Source organism: Crassostrea angulata, chromosome 10, assembly GCF_025612915.1.
Source record: "Crassostrea angulata isolate pt1a10 chromosome 10, ASM2561291v2, whole genome shotgun sequence".
In the NCBI taxonomy this organism is placed as follows: Eukaryota; Metazoa; Mollusca; class Bivalvia; order Ostreida; family Ostreidae; genus Magallana; species Magallana angulata.
The window spans coordinates 45,879,843-45,901,071 of record NC_069120.1 but is presented as its reverse complement, the minus strand read 5'-3'; the positions used below and the strand labels follow the sequence as shown (position 1 = coordinate 45,901,071).

The 21,229-nt window shown below is 33.8% G+C and overlaps 1 protein-coding gene across 1 annotated transcript; it reads left to right on the top strand.

Moving 5' to 3' along the window:
- Positions 1-1,135: 1,135 nt before the first annotated feature.
- LOC128167862 (potassium voltage-gated channel protein Shaw-like) lies at positions 1,136-19,297 on the top strand. The gene is made up of 4 exons (XM_052833807.1): positions 1,136-1,312; positions 1,569-2,341; positions 15,724-15,989; positions 16,468-19,297. The coding sequence occupies exons 2-4, from the start codon at positions 2,068-2,070 to the stop codon at positions 17,578-17,580; spliced, it is 1,653 nt and encodes a 550-aa protein (XP_052689767.1). The 5' UTR covers positions 1,136-1,312; positions 1,569-2,067; the 3' UTR covers positions 17,581-19,297.
- The last annotated feature ends 1,932 nt before the right edge of the window (positions 19,298-21,229 follow it).

Genomic DNA, 21,229 nt, shown 5'->3' with positions numbered 1-21,229 from the left:
GAATACATAAGCGTACTTTTGGGGAAATGTTTACGTGCTGATATTGATTTTTTAAGAGAAATTTTGCAGTGAAATACATCGTAAAGTAGATGCAAAAAAGCATTTGATAACAATGAGTTATGATTATCCCACGTAGTCCATAATATTTGATTATACTCTTTTATTTGTTTTCATTATAACATTACACAAATTGAACTTTTTTCTTTAAAATTTCACTATCAAATTACAATTTGTCACAACCATCAAATATTGATAGAACAGTTATGGGAAAATACTTTTAAAAAAACCTAAACGTTTGCCAATTCAACGCACTCTGATAAACCCACATTATGAATCATTGCAAGAAAACAATTGTCAACGCATATACAAAACAAAACCCTGCCTGCTCGAGTCCTACCGGGACCGACCGGATTTTCTAGTGTTACATTTTTTACACTGACAGGATTGAGATTTCCTTTTCCACATTTTGTCTCTTTACTCTCTAATCTGCTCCTAGTCTGAACACAGTAATTGGTTTCTTTGTTTTATGTCCTTGTCCCGGGAGACTCGAGACATCTACAGTTATTTCAACGTCAGGCTCGATATATGTTCTTGTCTCATCATTTTTTTAAAACCTTTCATTTCACGATTAAACTGCCGCCAAATGAAATTTAATTCAGTTATCTTTTACTTAATGCGTAGAAGCACTTGAAGTCTTCATTTACAAATTTTCATCCTATTAATTAATGTACATTAATTTGTATTACAGTTCAATTCTTGTAACCAAAAATACCATTTATTTCATAATATCATAAAATTATCTTAGTTCTTTTTAAAGTCTTTAGTCTTTTTAAGACTTTAACAGAAATAATCATCCAAGCTTAAGAGCAGTCTGACTTAACGCTATTTGTTAATCTCTGGAGAAAAAGGAACAGAACTACTCAATATAAAGTGAGATTGAATTTCCATCAAATCATTTTGCTATCAATATTAACTATCATCTTTCAATTTTGAGAAGTGTATTGACATATTGCATGCATTCATTAAGAATACAAGAAAACCATATTTTTTCCCACTAAGAGTTCTTGAGGCTGCTCCAACTGTTATGACAAGTCCAAGAGTCTTAAGCGTATATATTTTTTTTTATTTTTTGTTGAAGGTTGAAGAGAGACGGGGTTTGCCATAAGACTGGCTGCTAATCAAATACTACTGCAGATGATGTTTTACTCCCCTGAAAATCAATAGAACTGGCGCTGCATTGTATTCACTGTGCAGAACCTACCTTAATGTCGCGCAATGGGACAATTTGTCGGACTGAACAGTCACTGCTAAGGTAAATATACATATGCCTTTCTGCACTTTTTTTCTGGTTTTCTCATTATTCAGGTCTTTGCATATTATCGTAATGATTTTCGTGCTCGCTGACCGTACAAAATTATGGATATTTGTATTGTTTCTGATTATAACGATAATATTATAATTAATCTACTATAGTAATGAGTGGAACGTAGCTAGCTACACAGACTATATTCTGTTTCCAGCTAATATAGATGTAAACTTTTTACTTTTCGTCACTTTATTTCTTCAAGGGAATGGGCATATCAGAGCAGCAAATAAAAGAAAAGTAGAATTCTAATCCTTACAGGGATATCACACTTCTTTGAGAATGGGAGCCTAACTCGGCTATTGCAAATCCGTGAAGCGCTAGAGCTCTATATCGAGCAGCCGGAGGAATGTGTAGTCAATAAATATATATATGTATGAAAGATGAGGGTAATGAATCTCACGGAATATTCTACTCACAACGGCCAGCGGATTCTACTGTGTTGAAGAGGCGCCATATCCGCTGGGAGAGCCTCCAAAAACAACGGTCTGGCACGTGATACAGATCGCTCTAATAAAAGAATGGGCCTCTTTTTCGCCAAATAGAGTAGAAATGGCATCACGTCACCGGATGGGTTTCTGCTACAGTGTCGTCTGTGGACCGAGATCAACGTCGTTTACAGCTGATTAATGCAGAAGGACGCCTAGGTCAGAGCTACTTTTTCAAGAAACCGTTTTGTCAATTAATCAATGTGAACGCCTGCAATGCAGGATGAGACAACTCAGGCTAATATTTTGGACGAAATTGGCGCCACCCCGGTTCGTAAGAATGGGCATATTTCTGGGGACAGTGAACGGATTATTCTGAATGTAGGAGGGGTCCGACATGAGACGCACGTCTCCACTCTACGAACTATTGCCAACACACGGCTAGCTAGACTGGCCGAGAGACATTTGAGGCATAAACATAGAAGAGATGAATATTTCTTTGACAGACATCCATCTGTCTTCAATTCTGTGATAGATTACTATAGAACGGGTAAGTACTTCCTAAATTGTATTACTAATACTTAAACTATCATTTGTATTGTATATGTCCTATGAAAAGGGTGTCTTTTTGCAAAGCTGACCAAATACAATAAGATAATAAATCATTGTCAAATGAATACAAGTCATGTAGATATACAATTATCACATACCCAACTACATGTATCTATTTATTAAATGTCTTAGCAGTTAATAACTAATATTCGATCTTTTAAGCCACTTCTTTATTTTATTATTCTGTACTCGGTGAAATATATCAATGATTCTTGTAACAATATATTTGTATAAAACTGATATTGATGTACATGTAGGACCATAGGGGACGGACCAATAACCAACGCAATGCAATTCATCATGCTCATCGGTTTCTGTTTTTTGATTTTGTGTTTTTTAGAGGGGGGGGGGGGGTATTTTTAGAGTCAAGTTAGCGCTGGATTTTCTGCTTTGATAACATCATCAATTTGGCATATAATTCGAAAAGCAAAATTTGTCATCTCTGGAAAATATATATAAATCTCAAATCTTGCTATGCCATCCATTTTCATGCAAATATGCTTTGGTCGCACGAGTGCCACTTGTAGAACGTACACTTGTTTATTTATAAACATTGTGAAATAACACACCGCTATTCAAAACGTAAATAATTCAATCATATCATGCATTTATTAATAATTAATATCAGAATGAATTACGTGGTTAAATTGTTTATTCTGTGCAGATCAATGTGCAGAGCACTTTAAGATACAGTGTCTGAATATTGGCCATAATAGTTAGATAGTTACACATCAGAGTAAATGACGACAACCGAATAGTTATTTAATGTTAGCTTACGCAAAAGTTATTAGCATAAAAACACCATTTTGACGCTTTCGTAGTATCAAGGACAAGTGAAGCCAACACTGATATGTCCTTTTTTAAAATTTTGGATAATCTGGATGGGCAATCACTCTCCAGACAGAGATTTCACAAAGGCTGCAAGCATAATTTAAAGGCCTTTATGATTAGGTTTTCATCAATATTTTCTAATACATTTAATTTGAATACCCGCAATAATGAATCTTGTCTTGACATGTTCATTTAGATACTTGCCAATTAAGAAGACAAAGATGTCTTAACAAATTAAACTCAATCATGTTTTAATATTCCCAACACATTTGATCTTTAATCGAGAAAACATATTATCCAAAAATTGTTTTGGTACATGTGCCACGATGAGAATTAATTTAAGCACTTGGACATTGTACTAAACAAAAATTTCTGGCAGGCTGAGTCCGACTTGTCATATCGGTCTAGGCAATTTATCAAAGGAATTCCTCTGCACCAAGAGTCTGATCAGCGTTTAGCTTCAACGATAACCCATTGATCAGGCCTGGGATCGTTTGGACCTAGAATCAGTGTTTATTTTTCATATCACCATATCTCATAGCAGCACAATGGTCGCTTAGCGCGGCCTCGGTAGGAAATGGTCGGGTAGACTCACTACAAGGCTTGTCTGAAAGGAATCTTCTTTACCCGTGTACAATCACTCTAATGACTCGAGTCTTGTGTAATAGACTGAATTATTTATCAAATCGAATCACAGTGCCCGGTGGCGCGTGACAATACCGCAATCTTACGTGTATTTTTTGCCGACAGTATTGCGTCAGGTTTTCCTAACTTGGCAAATAAGATCATTTCTTTTCCTCTGATATAAACATAACAGCAGTCCAAGTCAATAAAGCGTGCATCAATAATAAGGCTCTGCCAAGTTCGTGTCATGTCTGGTTCCATCAAGAATATTGTATCTTCTACAGAACACGTAGATTTTATAAATATATATTATGTCGCTAAGTATCAATTGAATATGTACGTAATTGGTATATCAATCTTTATTCATGGCATATGCAGTAATTATTAACTGTTTAATTATATATTATGAATTGGCCAAAGGCACTTAGCAGGAAATTGTGCAATTTAATGTTATAGAACACAAATTTCAATACAGCAATCGGAAACGTCTACCAATTGCATGATTACAAGAGATCGTAAATATATTGGGATTGGCTCCAAAACAAGAGTATGGGCATCAAATTACCTAATATGGCATCTTCTCTGTGTTTAGATCTATCAAGAGCCGAGCGCCCGAACCAGATTACAAATGTCAAGATAGGGAAGCGTTGCTGTGTCGTTTTCTTGTTCGATTTTAGAACTTCAACTTCTGGCTCGATGCGAATGTTTCGTATGCTTTCCTTTGTAATCAATCACTCATGATTTTTCTAGAGTCGGCTGTGTGATATTATCTTCAAGAATTGCAGGGGAGAATGTATCCTGCACAGTAATTCGATGTCTATAAATACGTAATTGCTTTAAATTAAACATTTTCCCCATATTTGAGACAGACACAAAAACGGTCAAATTATCACGGTCTTTGGTATCAGTTCTCCATTCTTTAACCCTTTTTATTTAAACATGCCCCTTTTCAAAAGTAAAAAATAAAATACACACCGTTTCCAATTCAAATCAATCGTGTATCAATTCACCATACCTTTGATTGATGCAGAAATTTTAGGGAAATCCACGCCATTGCTGTTCGTCACGTGAATATACAAAAAAAGTTCATTTTATTGTTACATTGCACCACTCTGTAAATGCATTTAATGATACATGATTTATCTTTTATAAAGAATTCATTGAGATTCCTTGTCCAACACTGTAAAATCGTTGTCCCCATTGTTATCCCAGATTGTTACGCCCTATTCAATAATATAAGTCGAAATCTGAATCCAAATACATGTATTTGTCCAGCTTTATAATTTAGTCAATTTAATTTTTTTTTAGTTTTGACAAACATCGACCAAATAATTAGATTGAACAGTGTTGACACGATTCTTGAACACTAGAACTTAATTAAAACGATTTGTAACAAGGCAACTGATCATTTGAATCACCTTATAATAGTTCTACAAATTTCGGACTTTGCACAAAGTCTTTTCCGTTGCGATCAAAAGAAAATGAATCAAATGGAAGTTTTAAATCATTGAGTAGTAAAATATTTGTCAACGCAAAGGTAATTTAATCCGCTAATTTTAAAATAGATTTTTAAGGTTGCTCACTACACCGTTAAATATTTTTTTCAAATCAGCGGAGATTTACTTGATTTTGATATATATCATAATGGATATGAAGTATTTATGTCTAATATGCTTAAAAATGTGCAATTTTGGGTGAAAAATTACATTTTCGAAAATTTAATTAAGTTAACATGAACAAAAGATCCAGGTGGATTCGAACTCATGATCTGCGGTTCACAAGCCCAATACTTTAACCACTGAGCTAAGACGATATACAACCCAATCGAACCATATAAACAATTTAACAAAACATTTAAATCGCCATCTTGTGACGTAGTGTCTAAAAAAGTATAAGTGTAGGTGTAGTGAGATACCTTAACAAGTTGACAAAAATTTTCAATCCTATAACTGATTATGGCGATAACTACGTGTCTTTAAGTAATGAGTTCAAATCCAGCTGGGGCTTTCATACATTTTACATTTACCTTTCCAAAAATTGTTAAAACATAATTTGTGGTCAAATATTGTTAAATTTAAAAAAATCTAAATTGGTTAAAGTTTTTGACTTTAATGTATTTTTAATTTTATCCACAATGATATCGACACGTGTCCCTTACCACATTAAAATCATTATTATAATACAAAGGAAGTAGTCTTCTCGTTATCAGACATTGTTCTTATATTAAGAAATTCATAAAATTTTGACACAGTAAAAAAAATCATATAACCAATGATTCTAACAGTCTCATCAAATTTGACCTTCTTGTTTATGCATAAAGGTCAGGTCAAGGTCACTACCTTTTTCCTCAACTTAAAGGATGATAAAAATAAATGTAGTTATCTGCAGTTCTTCAGACATTAGTTGTTTAAGATATGAAGTTTCTATTCTTCAATGAAATGATAGAATATCAGAATATCTATCATCTTATATTACTGAATTGGAATTAATATTTAAACTTAAATTGATATTGCTTATCCCGCATTTCCTCTAATTTTCTTAAATTTTGAAGATATTTTTATTATTTTTTTATGCTTCCAATTTTAAAATATTCCTGATTTTAAAATATTATGAACACCCCTGCGAATGTGTTCGGAATGTTTTCTTTATCGTTGCTAAGTACGTAATAAATCCAGAGGTGCTCGAATGAAAGTTCACGAGACTTCACCGAGATTTGTTCAGTTCCTGTGAAATTTTGAGCGGAAGTATAAGTGTTCGGATAATATTCTCAAAATACGTATGTACTGGTCGTTTTTCATATCATATCCTACTTTGATTTATGTTAAAACGAGAAAAGCTTTTAAGATGTATGTCTTATTTCACCATCTAGCAGTTATTTATATTAAACGATAATATTCAGAACATAGTTATCGTTCGAGTTCAACCACGTGTAGAGTGGTTGAAAATATAAACATTTGGTTGCTAAATAAAACCATAACCATGTTTAATGCTTGTGATGTGTAATACCATGTTTTAAAAAAAAAATGGGTGTCTGTTTTGCATAAAACTTAGTATATCGAGCCATTTTCAAGGAACATTCTGCATAAAATAGTATAGTTTGTTTCACTATTGATGTTATTACTAGGTCAGGCGCGGATCGAAAATTAATCCTCAGGAGGGATCTCTTTTAAGCATGTTAGTTGTTGCAACAGCAGACAAAAACTAATTTTTGTATAGTCACACTTATTTCTAGAACACATTTTATTCACCAATTAATGAAGATAAAGTTTAAAATCAATAAACCTCTAGATTTTATATTTGACTACAAGAACCAAGATACTGTGGAATAGACTATAAACACGAGATACTATTTTTACTGCGAAACTGAAAGGGTCAAATAAAACCACATGGTCTAAAATTTGAATGACAATAATATTCGCAGGGGTGTGAAGACCTTCCATAAAGATATAAATTGACAGTAAAGCTAATTGACCATTTATTAAGAGAGAAAATCTTATTATAGTGATTTTTCACACAAATCTATTCATAGAATGAGCGCTTAAAAAAGCTAATAAAAATGTAAATTGATAGGCAAATCATATTTCATATACATATTCTGAAATCCAAGTTCCTTATCATTTTAATGGTATTGTTTAAGAAATGTTAAATAGACTCATGAATCTACAGCAATTCTGAATTGCAAAAACATGTGATATTTTCCTACGCCAGTGTTCCGCTTAAAATATAGTCTTTGTTCAATTCTAAACTTTGATTTCTATTTCTATGCCAAGTATGATTGTAAAAAAGAAAGAAAAATATAGTATATTAATTTCCTTTCATCTTGATTTAATGACCATTAAATCAAATTTACTTTTGACAAGTCAAAAACCAGAAAAGACTCCTTCCTTAACATACATGCTTACAATTGCGTGAGTTCTAGTGTCGTTTTATGTTTGAGAAGTTGCGCATGTGCATTACCCCACCACCAACAAGCCTTTATATTAAAATCTTACATGTGAAAATAAGTCTGCAACATAATGTAATTATGGATTTTTCGAAAGGGGCGTTTATTTTCTGACTCTTGAGAAAGTATAAATGATTAATAAATTATATCTTGATTAGTTTTAAATGTGACTTTAAATGGGTTTATAATAGAATTTGCAGAAAGTTTCTAATTGAACAGTGCAAATGAATGAAGACATTGTAGATTTATATCTCCTTTATCTCATCTGTTTGTACTTGTTCAATATTGGCAGTATGCAACATTTTTACTCTTGATAAAAATATTTTTTTTCTTCTTCAATGTGTCATTTCTACCAGTAACAAAAAGTATGCAGATATGAACAAGGTTATTCTAAATTGGGTGCATTTAAATAAACCTGTAATTATAAACTTCACCTGCATACCTGTACCTAGCTGCAAGTCTGTAGCTCCCGGTCTGAAAAAAAAAATCGGATGGACGACCTGGGAGGTACAGTGCCATTAATTTTATTTATACGCAAATTATATGAAAACAATTAGTCCATTAAATTTTCCATGCAATTTACTACTGATAGCGTCTCTTTACTTGCTTTTGATAATATTTTAAACACCATCACCAGCCCCGTAAAGCAGAGTGGTGCAGTTTGTTTACATGTAAAAATGATGAAAATTTACCACTCTTGATTTTCCAAGATCGGTAGCGTACTCCGGAGAAAGTCTGAGGCAAGTAAAGAGACGATATCAGTTGTAAATTGCATGAAGAATTTAATGGTAATAAATAAGGGTATCAGTCCAAAACTAGTGCAGATTTTTGTGCGCAATAAATTTACAATTTTTTTCAATAGGTAGCACTGTAGCTCCCAGGTCTTCTAATTAATGGTATGTATTTAGCTTTATTATTAAAACCGATGTCTTGAACGCGTCTATAAAACACTAACTTGGTAACAGCTGCAATATGATGCACGTATACATCAAGCAGCATTAGAAACCGAAAGCACATTACTTATATATGACGAGATGGAGTCAACCTTCCTAAAAAAGGACTTAAATGGTTATGAACAATTTAATCATTTCATTACAATTTACGTCAATATATATTAACCATACATACACGGGGTGACATCAACCATGTACATTCATGGGGCAATATTATTAATAATTACAAGGCATGAAAATTCTTGTTTATACACACGTGGGCTTAATTTGCCGATAAACGGGAAAGCACCTGTATGAATATACTATTTTCTTAATTACAGGAAAAATAGGCATCCTGTCACTCATTTTTTTTTCAAGTCCTTTAGTATCTAAAATAATTTTTTTGTGAAGATCAGACTGACAGATACGAATTTGTCTTAAAAATGCTGACTGGGTACGGTATAGTTAATCTGTGTATGGAGGGATAATCATGCATTTGAGGGGATTCTCCGATTCACTTCGGATGTTAACAGCAAGGCAGACGAGGGGCTTCTCTTCGGAGATCGACTTTCCGTCGAATCAGATATAGTTATTTAGGAGAGCACTGCATTTATACAATACTTTTTCCCTAGCATTTTAAAACTCGATGTATAAATAATTTGATAAAAATATGTTCTCAATTCTCACGTTCATTTTTCAAGCCATGTAAAACACAGCTATACTTTGTCCCCAGTTTTTGCTTCAACCACTTTTTGCTTGATATTTCAATGATAGTAAATGCCTTTGTGCTCAAACTACGTTCATCCACTTATATGAAAAATGTCCAGATTATCTGTTTTGAAACGCCCCCTCTACCGCTTCAGGTTTCAATACACATCCAAAAATTGAAAGTCTACGGAGATTTTGCATTGCATCAGCTATTAATAAGCCCGGATGATAATGTTAAAAAATTGTGCGATGTATTCCGAGTGTATTCCGAATGGAGAAAAGATGCAAACATTTCCCATTACAAATCTCCGTAAGAAAATTGTTTTCGTTCCTGTGAAATTTTATGAGTGAAAAGGGATAATTGTTCAATTAAGATATCTTGGATATATTCCCTTTCATCGATTTCAACTGTATTTCTTTCACAGGTATGTGTATTTTTATTAAAAATCATCAAAAATTGATGGAAGCAACAACTTGGGAGAGACTATAGACATGAATCAATTTAAAACACGTAAATTTCATGATTAATCGGCGAGATGGGGCGTAGAAGAAAATCAGCCTCGTTTTCGGTATCAGGAATTCGAGATGCTCTGCTTGGATGTCTTCTCGGGGGCATTAACCTGCTATATAGGTGAACAAAGCAACCGTTAACCCGAAGAATGAGGTTTAATATGTAGCTATAAATTTTTGATGAAGCTTGTAACGGAATTATGATTCGAATACCTATTTATTGAAGCAACAAGTTGAAGATCAATAAGTCTGGCCCCAGTGACGATATTGCAGAGACATTCTGAGCGGTGTCTCTGACTAGTCTTATATCATCATAGATTTGAACTCAACAACAATCACCACACCCCCTCCAAAAAATATCCATGTACCATGCAAGCTCTGTGAACGATACCTTACTAACTGTATTGATAGATCATACACACTGTAGGGTTATCGGCAATGGCATTTTTTAAAAATAGAAGTGACAGCAGCCATGATTAACATGTACTCAAATTACAAAAAGACAGATCGTTAAACATTATGAAATGCTTCTTTTTCTGCACAAACCATAATTGTTGTATGCATGAATGCAAAATATCCCGTTGGATTTGCCTGCGTCTTTGTACAAATTTAAAAAAAAAAGAGATAAACTTTTAGCATAAAAAGTGATTCGGTTTAAAGTATTTTCATGTGATGCCATCGAGAACACTTTGGTAACCGTGTGAATTAGCATAAATAGCATTATGTCCATACAGTTTTTAAAAGGTGAGGCTACACAAAAACTTAAAGGTTTTAAGAAAGCTTTCTCATAGCAGTCATTTCTTGGGAAAATTTACTGTTGACATTGGGTCTCAATTCAAAAGATTTTTTTAATTGAGTGTTTCGTTGTAATCAACTCAGAATTTGAGTAATTTGGATTCGAACCTTAAACTTCTACCATACGGAATAAGCGGCATTTAAAGGATGTGGTGGAAACAGAAATGAGACATGAAAATCAAATAATGTATCAATGATGATGAAGCTACGCAAACATAGTGTAAACAATTAGTCGATCACAGTGCCAGCTTTGGTGTTGTTATCCCCAGAGGGGAAAAATGGGTTTTCAAATTGGTGTTTAACAAAAATTGACTTCAGGCACATTCTGAGCAAAATTGTTTGATACAAAAGTGACAAGTGACAGTACAATGGAGAGTTTAAACGACACAAGAGCGGCGCTGCAGCTCTCTTCAAACGCTGCATTATGACCAAATGAAGTATACAATGTAATATGCCGAAAACATAAGTCGGTGTGAGGAGATGGTGAGGGAAATTTGATATAATATCAAGAAACAAATCATAGAGCTGTTGAGATCATGGGCTGCTCGACTTTTTGGACTAAAGCTATCGATTTCATGCTCATCTGTCAGACTACATAATCCGTAAATTAATTTGGAATCCTTGGAGAGCCACAATACAAAACCACTGAACCACCCAGAACCACAGCTATTCTATTTTTCATCATCTTGAAATCCCAAGGGTTTGTCAAATGCTTTCTAACTTCATAATTCTAGGGTTTCTTTCCAATGAACTCTACTAAATAAAATTTGGGACAGCTGAACTTTGTTGAAAAGAACCCTGCATAAAAAAGGGTGCTTACACACTAAGATTGATAAAATTTGTTTTTTATTTCTTGTTTTTTTTTCGCCTTTTAAATTATCGTGTAAAATCTCTTTTTTTTATCCAAAGAGGCTATTATAGTAAAACACATTAAAGTGTAACCAGTGACCTAATGCATCTTTTTACATGACTTAAATATTATTATGGATGCAAAGGACTCAAAACAAGAAGAACATTTGAACTAAATAAATACTGCATGCACTGTTATTCCCTGAACAATATATTAAATCGGCGACAGGGACACCAAACCAGCAGGCTTTGTTTGTCACATAATTATAATAATAGTAGGAATTCGATGTAGGTGTTATAAATCTCGCCGATAGAATGAAATCATATACTTGGGCCAAGAAAATGTTCACGTGATAAGATCTACCCAAATCTAAAAATATTCGGGTATACTAATTGTTATTACATGTATTCTAGTTCGTCTGTCAGTCGTACAACCTTGCTCAATGACCGTCTGGTTCACTTAAGGTATTCAATGTATAACGACCACATTTTGTACGGTACCTAATAAATGAATGGTCCAATACTCTTAATCATGATACCATTTTGAAGGTGTTATAAAAAAAAAAATAATCCAAAGGAAATTTCATAATTTTGATTATGGTCCAATTAATTACACCTTGAATTTTGCATTGAAGTCTATGGGCAACGTATGTTTTATTAAGATATTGTAAAAATTAACTCTTGCTTAATACCTGCATAAACTTTCTCTTATTTCAAATATGAAATAAAATTAATCTTTTACCGCAGATATTTTGACGAAATTAAAATTTTGTTTGTTTTCGTCAAGGGGAGATAACTCTTTAGAAAATTAAAGGTGCAAAATAACTGCCTTCGAATATGTTTTCAGTCATGTGAATTTGGTTATTTCACTTTCATTGTTATCTAGCAATATATATTTAACTGGTTTAAAATGATTCAAAATTGTTCAATATCCCTTCATTATACATTGAATACCTTAAAGGGATATGGTCACGATTTGGTCAAAAATTATTTTTCTCGATTTTAATGTTTACAATGCTTCAGTAGGGCATTTTTAATAGGCAACCAAAATTTGAGTGTCATTTGTTGAGTTATAAGCAAGATACAGGACTTACAATTCTTCGCTATGTAAACAAAGCTTTTGTTTACATTTTGAATGTTGAAAAATGAATAAGAAGATAGATAAATCAGCTTGAAATTTTTTTTTTACTGGTATATTGAACCTATGTAAAAAAAAAAAAAAAACAGGACACGAGCCCTGTTCACTTGACAAAGAATTGTATGCCCTGTATCTTGCTTAAAACACATCGACTGGCACCCAAATTTAATTTGATCATAAGAAATGCAATTCTAAACCATTGTAAATAATAAAAACAGAAAAATAAAATTTGACCAAAATCGTGACCATGCCCATTTAAGGAAGTCTCTGCAAATTTGGTCATCAATGTACGTCGCAAATAATAAGTAACGCGAAAAAAAAAATAGATGTAGAGTTTGATTGGCCTTTCAGATTATTACATAAAGGCTGAGTAAATAAAGAACTGTTCAAATGTATTTTTAAGAAGAACATTCTATGATTAGAACTCTATTTTCATTTTGAGAGCTATTCAACACCTTTTTTTGGATCTCATTTTTTTTCTTCAAATTTTGAGGTATTTTATGAGTCGGTCCGATTCGATTAGGAAAATGTCACTTTCCATCTGTTTTTGGACAATTTAAAAAAAAAATAAACAGAGTATAAAGAGACTTATACTGTCATGCTTTTAAAACAAATAACATACTTTTGAAATATGATCGTCTAATAAAACTTGTTCATGTATATGCTTAAAGAATTTGAATTTTGGTTGGTACCGTTTGATTGGAGGGTTGGAGGGGTGGGGTTGCAAAAATCTTATGATAATGACAGCGGTAACCTTGATATTTTTACTTCTCGCCTAAATCTGAGCATCCCAGAAATTTCTGACAGCATATTATGTAGTAATTAGCATTTCCATTTTAGTGAGAAGTACAGTACAATGAAAAATCTGAGTAGGAGAAGTGATTTGGTGTGGCGATAATAGTACTGAAAGTGTTCATAAATTATTCAGAATAACAATCTTATCGAATTTACAGTTTTAAAATGTAAACAGTTTATTTATTCTTAAAATCTAGTTATCCCTTTTTGAAAAAAAGGAGAATGCAGCATTGTTCTGCAATCTACGAGCAATGAAACCAGACAGATATAGAGAGCACGTCTGTCTTGTTTTGAGATCAACTCGTTTAATCGATGAAGGGATGAATAGCAGCACAGCGCTTCCATGTGCAGCCTCGTGCAGTGCAGATATCGATACATTCTAGCGAGTGTAGTTAATATCATTGCCCAGTCAAGCTGCGGAAAGCTTTGTTATGCTACACCGTCAACCAGAGTTTCTACTTAATGCTACCGTTGTTTCAATTTTTTGTTGCCAGTGACAGTAAGATTACAAGATGGCTTGCTCGCGTGTCATGTGACTATTTTTAAGCGTCCCACGGGAGATTGTGAAATCTTATCACTGACTTATGAGATATGCAAGAGCTTATATCAATATATTCTTAATTTAATTAGGTCGTGTTGGTTCGCTATTGTTCATGTATTATTGATGGTGCAAATTGCGCGGTCCTTGCTGATTTGTGTATGATGACTGAGTCACGTGGGACATTTGTTATCCCGCCAAATCTGGACAGTGACGTCGGCTTCTCACATTCGTCACCCGGGAGAAGGAAAAACTCATAAAACATTGAAAGCTTATGTCGCTATTCGCTTAACACTGCAACGGAGACTAAAAAACAAACAAAAGCGGGTTAACCATTCCGTGTTATAGCACAGGCTTTTGCATAACATTTAGTGTGTGTCAAAGAGAGTCGTGTTGAATTTTTTATAAGCGCTATCAATATCTAATTATGGACACTATCACGCTATTGAATTCATTTTGTTAAAATATGATGGTGGTCATTATACATAATGGTTGTAGAAAATTTAACTTTATATGGTCAGGTAACCAGCATTAACCTGATAAAGGTGCCGATTAACTAATAAATCTGTCATCCATTATTATGGGAAACATTAACATATAAGTCGAAGTTTAAGTACCGTATATCCGAGTTTTGCGATTATCTAATTTTCGCTTTTTCACTTGGAAAATAAAAAACCTGCAGAAATTATATCTGATATTGTTTGCCATAAGATTTTTATTTTTTGAATCACAAAAAATTAAGCCATAAAAATAAAAAAAAAAATACTGACGCAAATACATGTAAGATGGTTACTAATTTACCGCATCCCCTCCGAAGTTTGTGTCATGCAGGAAAAAAAAATACCCCGGCTCACGGCAATTCATTATTAGCTGCATCTCCTATTTCGTATTTATTATATTATTTTTGTAAAAAAGTATTTATAACATCACAATTCGATGTAATTGTAACTAATGATTTTCTCTTTAACGTCCATCTCTTTTTCATAGAAACATCGAGTATCACATATTTTGAGTTACTGTCAGCAGAGTGTAGGTACTTGGAATTCGTTTATCAGTATATATTATTTTTACCGTTTTCTTCGTTCTCATAGTTCCATTAGCAATTGTACAAAGAACATTTTTAGAATTATCGTGTTGTTTCAGCTGCAGAGAAGAAATTTAGAATTTTACACTAAGATTCCAATTATTTTTCCTATAATAAATACATGTACGTCTGCTGCACAACAAGGTGTATTGTCATAATATTAATTGTCTGTCAGTCTGTCTAAGTTGGTTTTGTACCCATACAAATAAAGCTCATCATGCATTTGGTGTATGTATCAGTCTCAAAACCTGAGATTCCTATTATCAAATTATTATCAAACGTGATAAAATTAAGGGAAAATGTTGCAATTAATTTTTTTTTTTAAATTTATGTAAGCAATAAAGACAACCTGTCCGTTACCGAGATACAATGTGCCGGTACATCTATTGTTGCAATGTAAGAGTTCAATACTGTTTGGAAAATCATTGGTTAAGCATTTCAAGGTCAAATTAAAGGTTTTTGTACCAAAAAAATTAAAGATGAAAATAAATAAAAATGAAATTAAAAAAGAAACAATTAAATAAAAACCGTTTATTTGTTTAAATCTAAAAAAGTGTTTGAATATTATTCCAGGTGAATTACACGTACCTCTCGAAGTATGCGGCGCAGTGGTGATGCGGGAGTTGGATTTCTGGCAGGTGGATCAACATGTCATCAAGGCTTGTTGCTGGCGTCACTACCGGTCTTACATAGAAAACAAACGCATTCTAGACTCCTTTCAGCGCAGTCTAAAAAAAGAAACCTTCTCCTTAGATGTTAGTAAATTTGAAGGATGGAAGAAATTCCAAATGCAGATGTGGTTAATTCTCGAGCATCCAAGAACTTCCAAATTAGCAATGGTGAGTCGGAAGAATGCATAACTTTGGGAAATTTGTATGCAAATACAAAATTCAAGCATTTTAAAAAATGATGTTTCAAAATTTATATTATGCGATATTGTTCTTTTAAACAAGGACAAACTTAATTATTCCTGGAAAAACACTACTGGAGTTGTTCATATGATCTTTTTTAAATTAACATAATGTAAGACAATACAAAAAAGTAACGACACATTTCAGATAGATTGAACATGTTAATGGTAAATAGATAAATGTTTCCATTGTAAACTTGTCTTTTGGCGATATTTTTAGGTTGAAGTAAAACCAATTGAAATAGAAGTAAAATAACGTTGAATTATAATTAGCGCTGTTTGTGTTGCGCATATGTAGATATATGAAATGTTCGAATTTACACAAATTATTTACTAAAGTGTTAAATCTTATGCTTTTCATCCAATACTTTTAGTTATCAATTACTCTATCGCTGTTTATCTTTCAGGGATACGGAGTTATTTCCCTTCTTTTTGTTGTCGTGTCTATCCTCGGGTTTTGTTTAGAAACCTTACCGGGTCTAAGACCAAGCAATATATCGGACAACAACACGAACGAGAACTGTCCAGGGAACAAAACAAAAGTGTTAAAACTCAAGGAGAATGAGGGGCTATACATCCTAGACATTATTTGTACTGTGTATTTTACGATAGAGCTTGTCGTCCGTTTCGTTTTTGCTCCACAAAAGCTGAAGTTCATTCGCTCAGCTATGAACATCATTGACCTTCTTGCCCTGGTGCCTCTGTATATGCAGTTAATTTTGAACTCCGATGAAAATCGCGCTTGCTACATGAACGAACAGCTTATCATTGAAATCATGTTTGTATTACGTATTGTTCGAATGTTTCGAATATTTCATTTAGTGAAACATTACCAGGCGTTAAAAATCTTAGTGTATGCGTTAAAGGCAAGTCTGCAAGAACTTCTCATGCTTGCAATTTTTCTTATTATCGGGATGTTGATATTTTCCTCCTTGATTTACTATGCAGAGCGGCATAACATAAACTCAGGTGCGCCTGAGACTATTTCAACCATTCCTCTTGGGTTTTGGTGGGCGTTAATCACCATGACAACCGTTGGCTATGGAGACAAACACCCGACGACGACTGTTGGTTACATAGTGGGCACAGCATGCGCTGTGGCGGGTGTTCTTATGATAGCTCTCACAATTCCAGTTATATCCAATAATTTTACACTTTTCTATACACATGTACGCTCAAAAGGGACAACAGGCCCTCCTTCTTCCGACTCGGATGAATCTCTTGCTTCTTCCCTCGATGACCGGGATCGAGAAAAGGAGTTTGACGAAAAACGGAAATTATCAAGCGGGTCTCTAGTTGTCGAAGCTTACATGAATGGAACTCATGCTATTCGGAAGTTGACATCTAAATCCGGAAGTCCCCAGTATTCTCCAATATTGAGACGAATTCCGGAATCGAACTCCTTGATAGATATATGTGAGCGACGAATATGCAACAGTGAATTCGATTTTGTTAGAAATAACAGTAGTAAAGCAAAGAGTGATGACGGGGTTACATATGCAGGGGAAACAACGCTTTGATAAAGTTCTCCCGGAACATTATGGGATAATTTTAAACAAATATGGTCTGAATTTCATATTAAATCATCATAGTTTAAGAGGCAACATCATTAAATATTCTATGCTTACTTTAATACACGAGTTCTCGTCAAAGTGTTTTATATGCTTTTTTGGATTTTTAACTTTTTATCAACTAGGTAAAGTCTTAATTTCATGTTGCAACTGCTAAACATTAAAAAGACCTGTTTTTTTTTCTTGCAAGAGAACCCAGTCGAGATTTCGATAGATACTAAAGCATGACTGATTAGATTAATAGATATGAAACCGATTATATCGTACAAATTTTAAATATTTTATGCTATGCAAGATTAATGTTGTGAAAAGTAGTAAAAGCAGTGGTGGAATTAAAACTTGAACGCATTGTTACCATGAATAATAATATTTTGTAATGTACGCCAGGCTCCTTGGACACACTGGGTGCATCGTCGCAGATCTTTTTTTTTATTGCAAGGTGTTTTTTTAATCTTTATGATATCAAACGATTGAAAATGGCATTGTTCTCTTCAGAGCAAGACTACTACCAGTGTCTCGGTAAATTGCATTGGAATAAACTAGTACTTATCACAATTATCTTGCTAGTTTACATCAAGTCTTTTCCCATTGTGGTAAAAACTTTACTAGGGTATGTAGTTTGGTGAACACGTGATCAAACTCATGAGTCACGTGGTTACCCAACCAGATGATCCGATTACTCGCAAATAGAAAGCTATAGGTACAGTCGATGCCATAATTGTACACTTATGTAGTAAATATCATATACTTATTAATAATTGTTGTTGGGAAAGTGGGTCTATATGTACATGTATTAAGCAATTTATATTTCAGGACGATTGATTGAATGTTGATTGTATTGATAGATCTATACTGTGTCTCATCAACGAACATTTAATGAATTTTTATTGTTCACTTTTTTTACTGTTACTCTGCTCATAGTCACAATTGATTTTTTATACGTGTCTGTTAGTGTGCAATTAACTGTGTATTGTTTAACTAATCATCTAAGCATTTAAACTTCCATTTTTACTTATCGATTTTACATGTAAACAATGTCACCTTTGATGATTTTGGAATGTGTTATAGCAGTCCATTATAAGTGTTTTCTTCTATAAGAGCAGATGAAACTCGTATGGTATGTCCGAAGAAATCACGTGACTTGCAAGATACGTTTTCGTGTTAATGAAGCAATATTCTACATACTTGTACAGTACAACAATCATGTTGAAGTGTTGATGTAACTTTTACGTAAGCACTTGGTACTTTGTGTATACTTGTAATTTTTTTCTCACTTTTGCTCACTTTGATATACATTTACACACGCAAATGTGTCCCACCTAAATTTCACATGAAAAAAAGCGCCAATATTGGAATTCAAGTGAAAGAGTTTCAAGATAAGGGTATATAATGACATGATTAGCATAACATAGCGCATGAAAGTTCACGTGATATTATGTGAGGCATGATTGGGCTGTGTAGACATTACAAGTGCTCTCACGGTGACTGTGTTTGTATTGTTTTCTTTAATCTTTTTTACACATTGCAGACCAACGCTTCAACTCTGCATTGGTGTCAGCGCACGAAAACTTCAGATAATCATTCCACTTGAAATTTTACAAATTGTTATACTTTTATTGTTTATTTGCTGCTATTTATATCTCAATAAAATTGAGTTTAAAGGCTATACGACTCATATTTCTTTGAATAGTATTAGAAAAGCTACAAGATTGGACTTCATTGCAATTCTACATGTATAACAGTGGATGAGAATATCAGAATTCATTGCATTGATTAAGATACATGTACTGGTAGGACCAAATTCGTACTTAGAAGGTGCATTGGGTCATCTTCGTTGTCCTAAATAATGACAAGGCCATATAAATTTATACATGTAAAGCAGGCAGAAATTGGTATTTGTCTTGGTAGAGGCAGAGGACCAGGTGACCTTAAAATGATCCGACTTTACCCAACAAATTTTTGTCTTTTTATCATGATCACGAAGTTTTCTGACTACAGTAGTTGGACAGAACTGAATTCGAGATAGTTATCGCAGTAAACGTGGTGACTTGGTATTCGATAGATGCCACCCCTATTAGTATGCCAGTATCAGCCTGTGCTGTGCATGATGCCAAGTTTTACAATTATCACATTGTTTGGAACACAGTTTGTTCGTTGTGCACTTTTTATCGATCTAGGTAAGGAAAACCGCTTAATTCCGGAAGATAATCAAATTGAAGCCAATAGATGCATTCAAGCGATGGTGGAAAGGAATTATAAATGTACTTATTTACCGAATACACTGTCGTCATACGCACGCTTTGATCATCCATAAGAAATGGACATTGTATCGAGTCCACTCTTACCGAATATAATACTATATCTTGTGTAGCTACATGTTGGTACCCATCTCTATGAGATGCTGCTTTTAGCCCAATGGGGAACGTATGAGGTATTAATTTTGTGAGTTTTATGTCTTAGAGTACCTGCACCTTCTTGATTCTTTCAAAAAGTTCTTAAATGATTTTTTTTATATAAAGTTTTTCATAAAATGCTTTGTTACTACTTTTTCTTCATGTTTGATCATTGTCATGGTAAGAATGATTAGAATTATCAACATTATAATACAAACACGAGCCTGGGCCGGGGCGTTAGAACTTTTAAATAGTACATGAGTTGATACTCCAATAGTTGGGAATTATATCGGATTCTGAACTATATAGTTTTATTGTGCAGAAATCAATCACATGAATAGTTAAGTTGGTGCATTTCAATCATGCACGTCCCGGGGGGGGGGGGGGGGGGGCGGCGGTTATTTGAGTTTGCCAGGGGGTCCAAGGCATATTTTTGGTAATTTTATAATGTAATTTAAAGAAATTTGAATTTTACAGGGGGAGGGGGTCCGGACCCCCCCCCCTTTAACCCTCACTCTAGATCCGCGCATGTATATCTTTATCTTATGGGTGCGTTCAGAGTATTTCCAGTGGTACCAATACCTGTTTGCCAATGGTAATATATATACTTTGAACGAGTTTTTGGGTACGAATATTGGGAGATTTACCAGTGTTAACAATGGTACCTTTGGCTGATTATTTAGCGGAAAATGTCTAATCAAAAGGCGATATTTTGGCCTCGTTGATCATTTTGCACCAAAAGGATACATTCGGAAACATAATTTGTGTACAATAATTTAAGTGGTTTTTTCCTTACATTTTTTTCTCCCGCAAAACGTGTGTAGATCTTTAGAAAAACATGGCTAGAGAGAGTCATTACAATACCATAATATAGACACCCGATGATTTTTATACCGTTTGTCCAGGGACACATTTGAAAGTCAATGCTATGGTTAATTCCAACAACAATCTAAATGGTCCCATCCCTAATGTTGAAAAGGAACTATTGGTGTTTTATGAAAACTACGTTGAGCTTTCGGTGTATGGCTGATCGGTTTTAGAACATCTTTAAAAGGAAGTTTTTTTTTTATAGAGTACATGTATATTCTCCTCCTTAAAAAATATTAAGGCCGAATAGATAGCTTACATCACAATTAAGCAAATAATTGGAGAAAACTTTCAATTTCACAATGTTTTTGGTGGTTTAGATGGCAGTCATATTCCAA

Bases quoted from the DNA above. Each gene is read 5' to 3' on its own strand.
- LOC128167862 (XM_052833807.1), top strand. From the start codon at position 2,068: ATGCAGGATGAGACAACTCAGGCTAATATTTTGGACGAAATTGGCGCC. The intron at 2,342-15,723 runs GTAAGTACTTCC...ATATTATTCCAG, and splicing joins GATAGATTACTATAGAACGG to GTGAATTACACGTACCTCTC. The intron at 15,990-16,467 runs GTGAGTCGGAAG...TTTATCTTTCAG, and splicing joins GAACTTCCAAATTAGCAATG to GGATACGGAGTTATTTCCCT.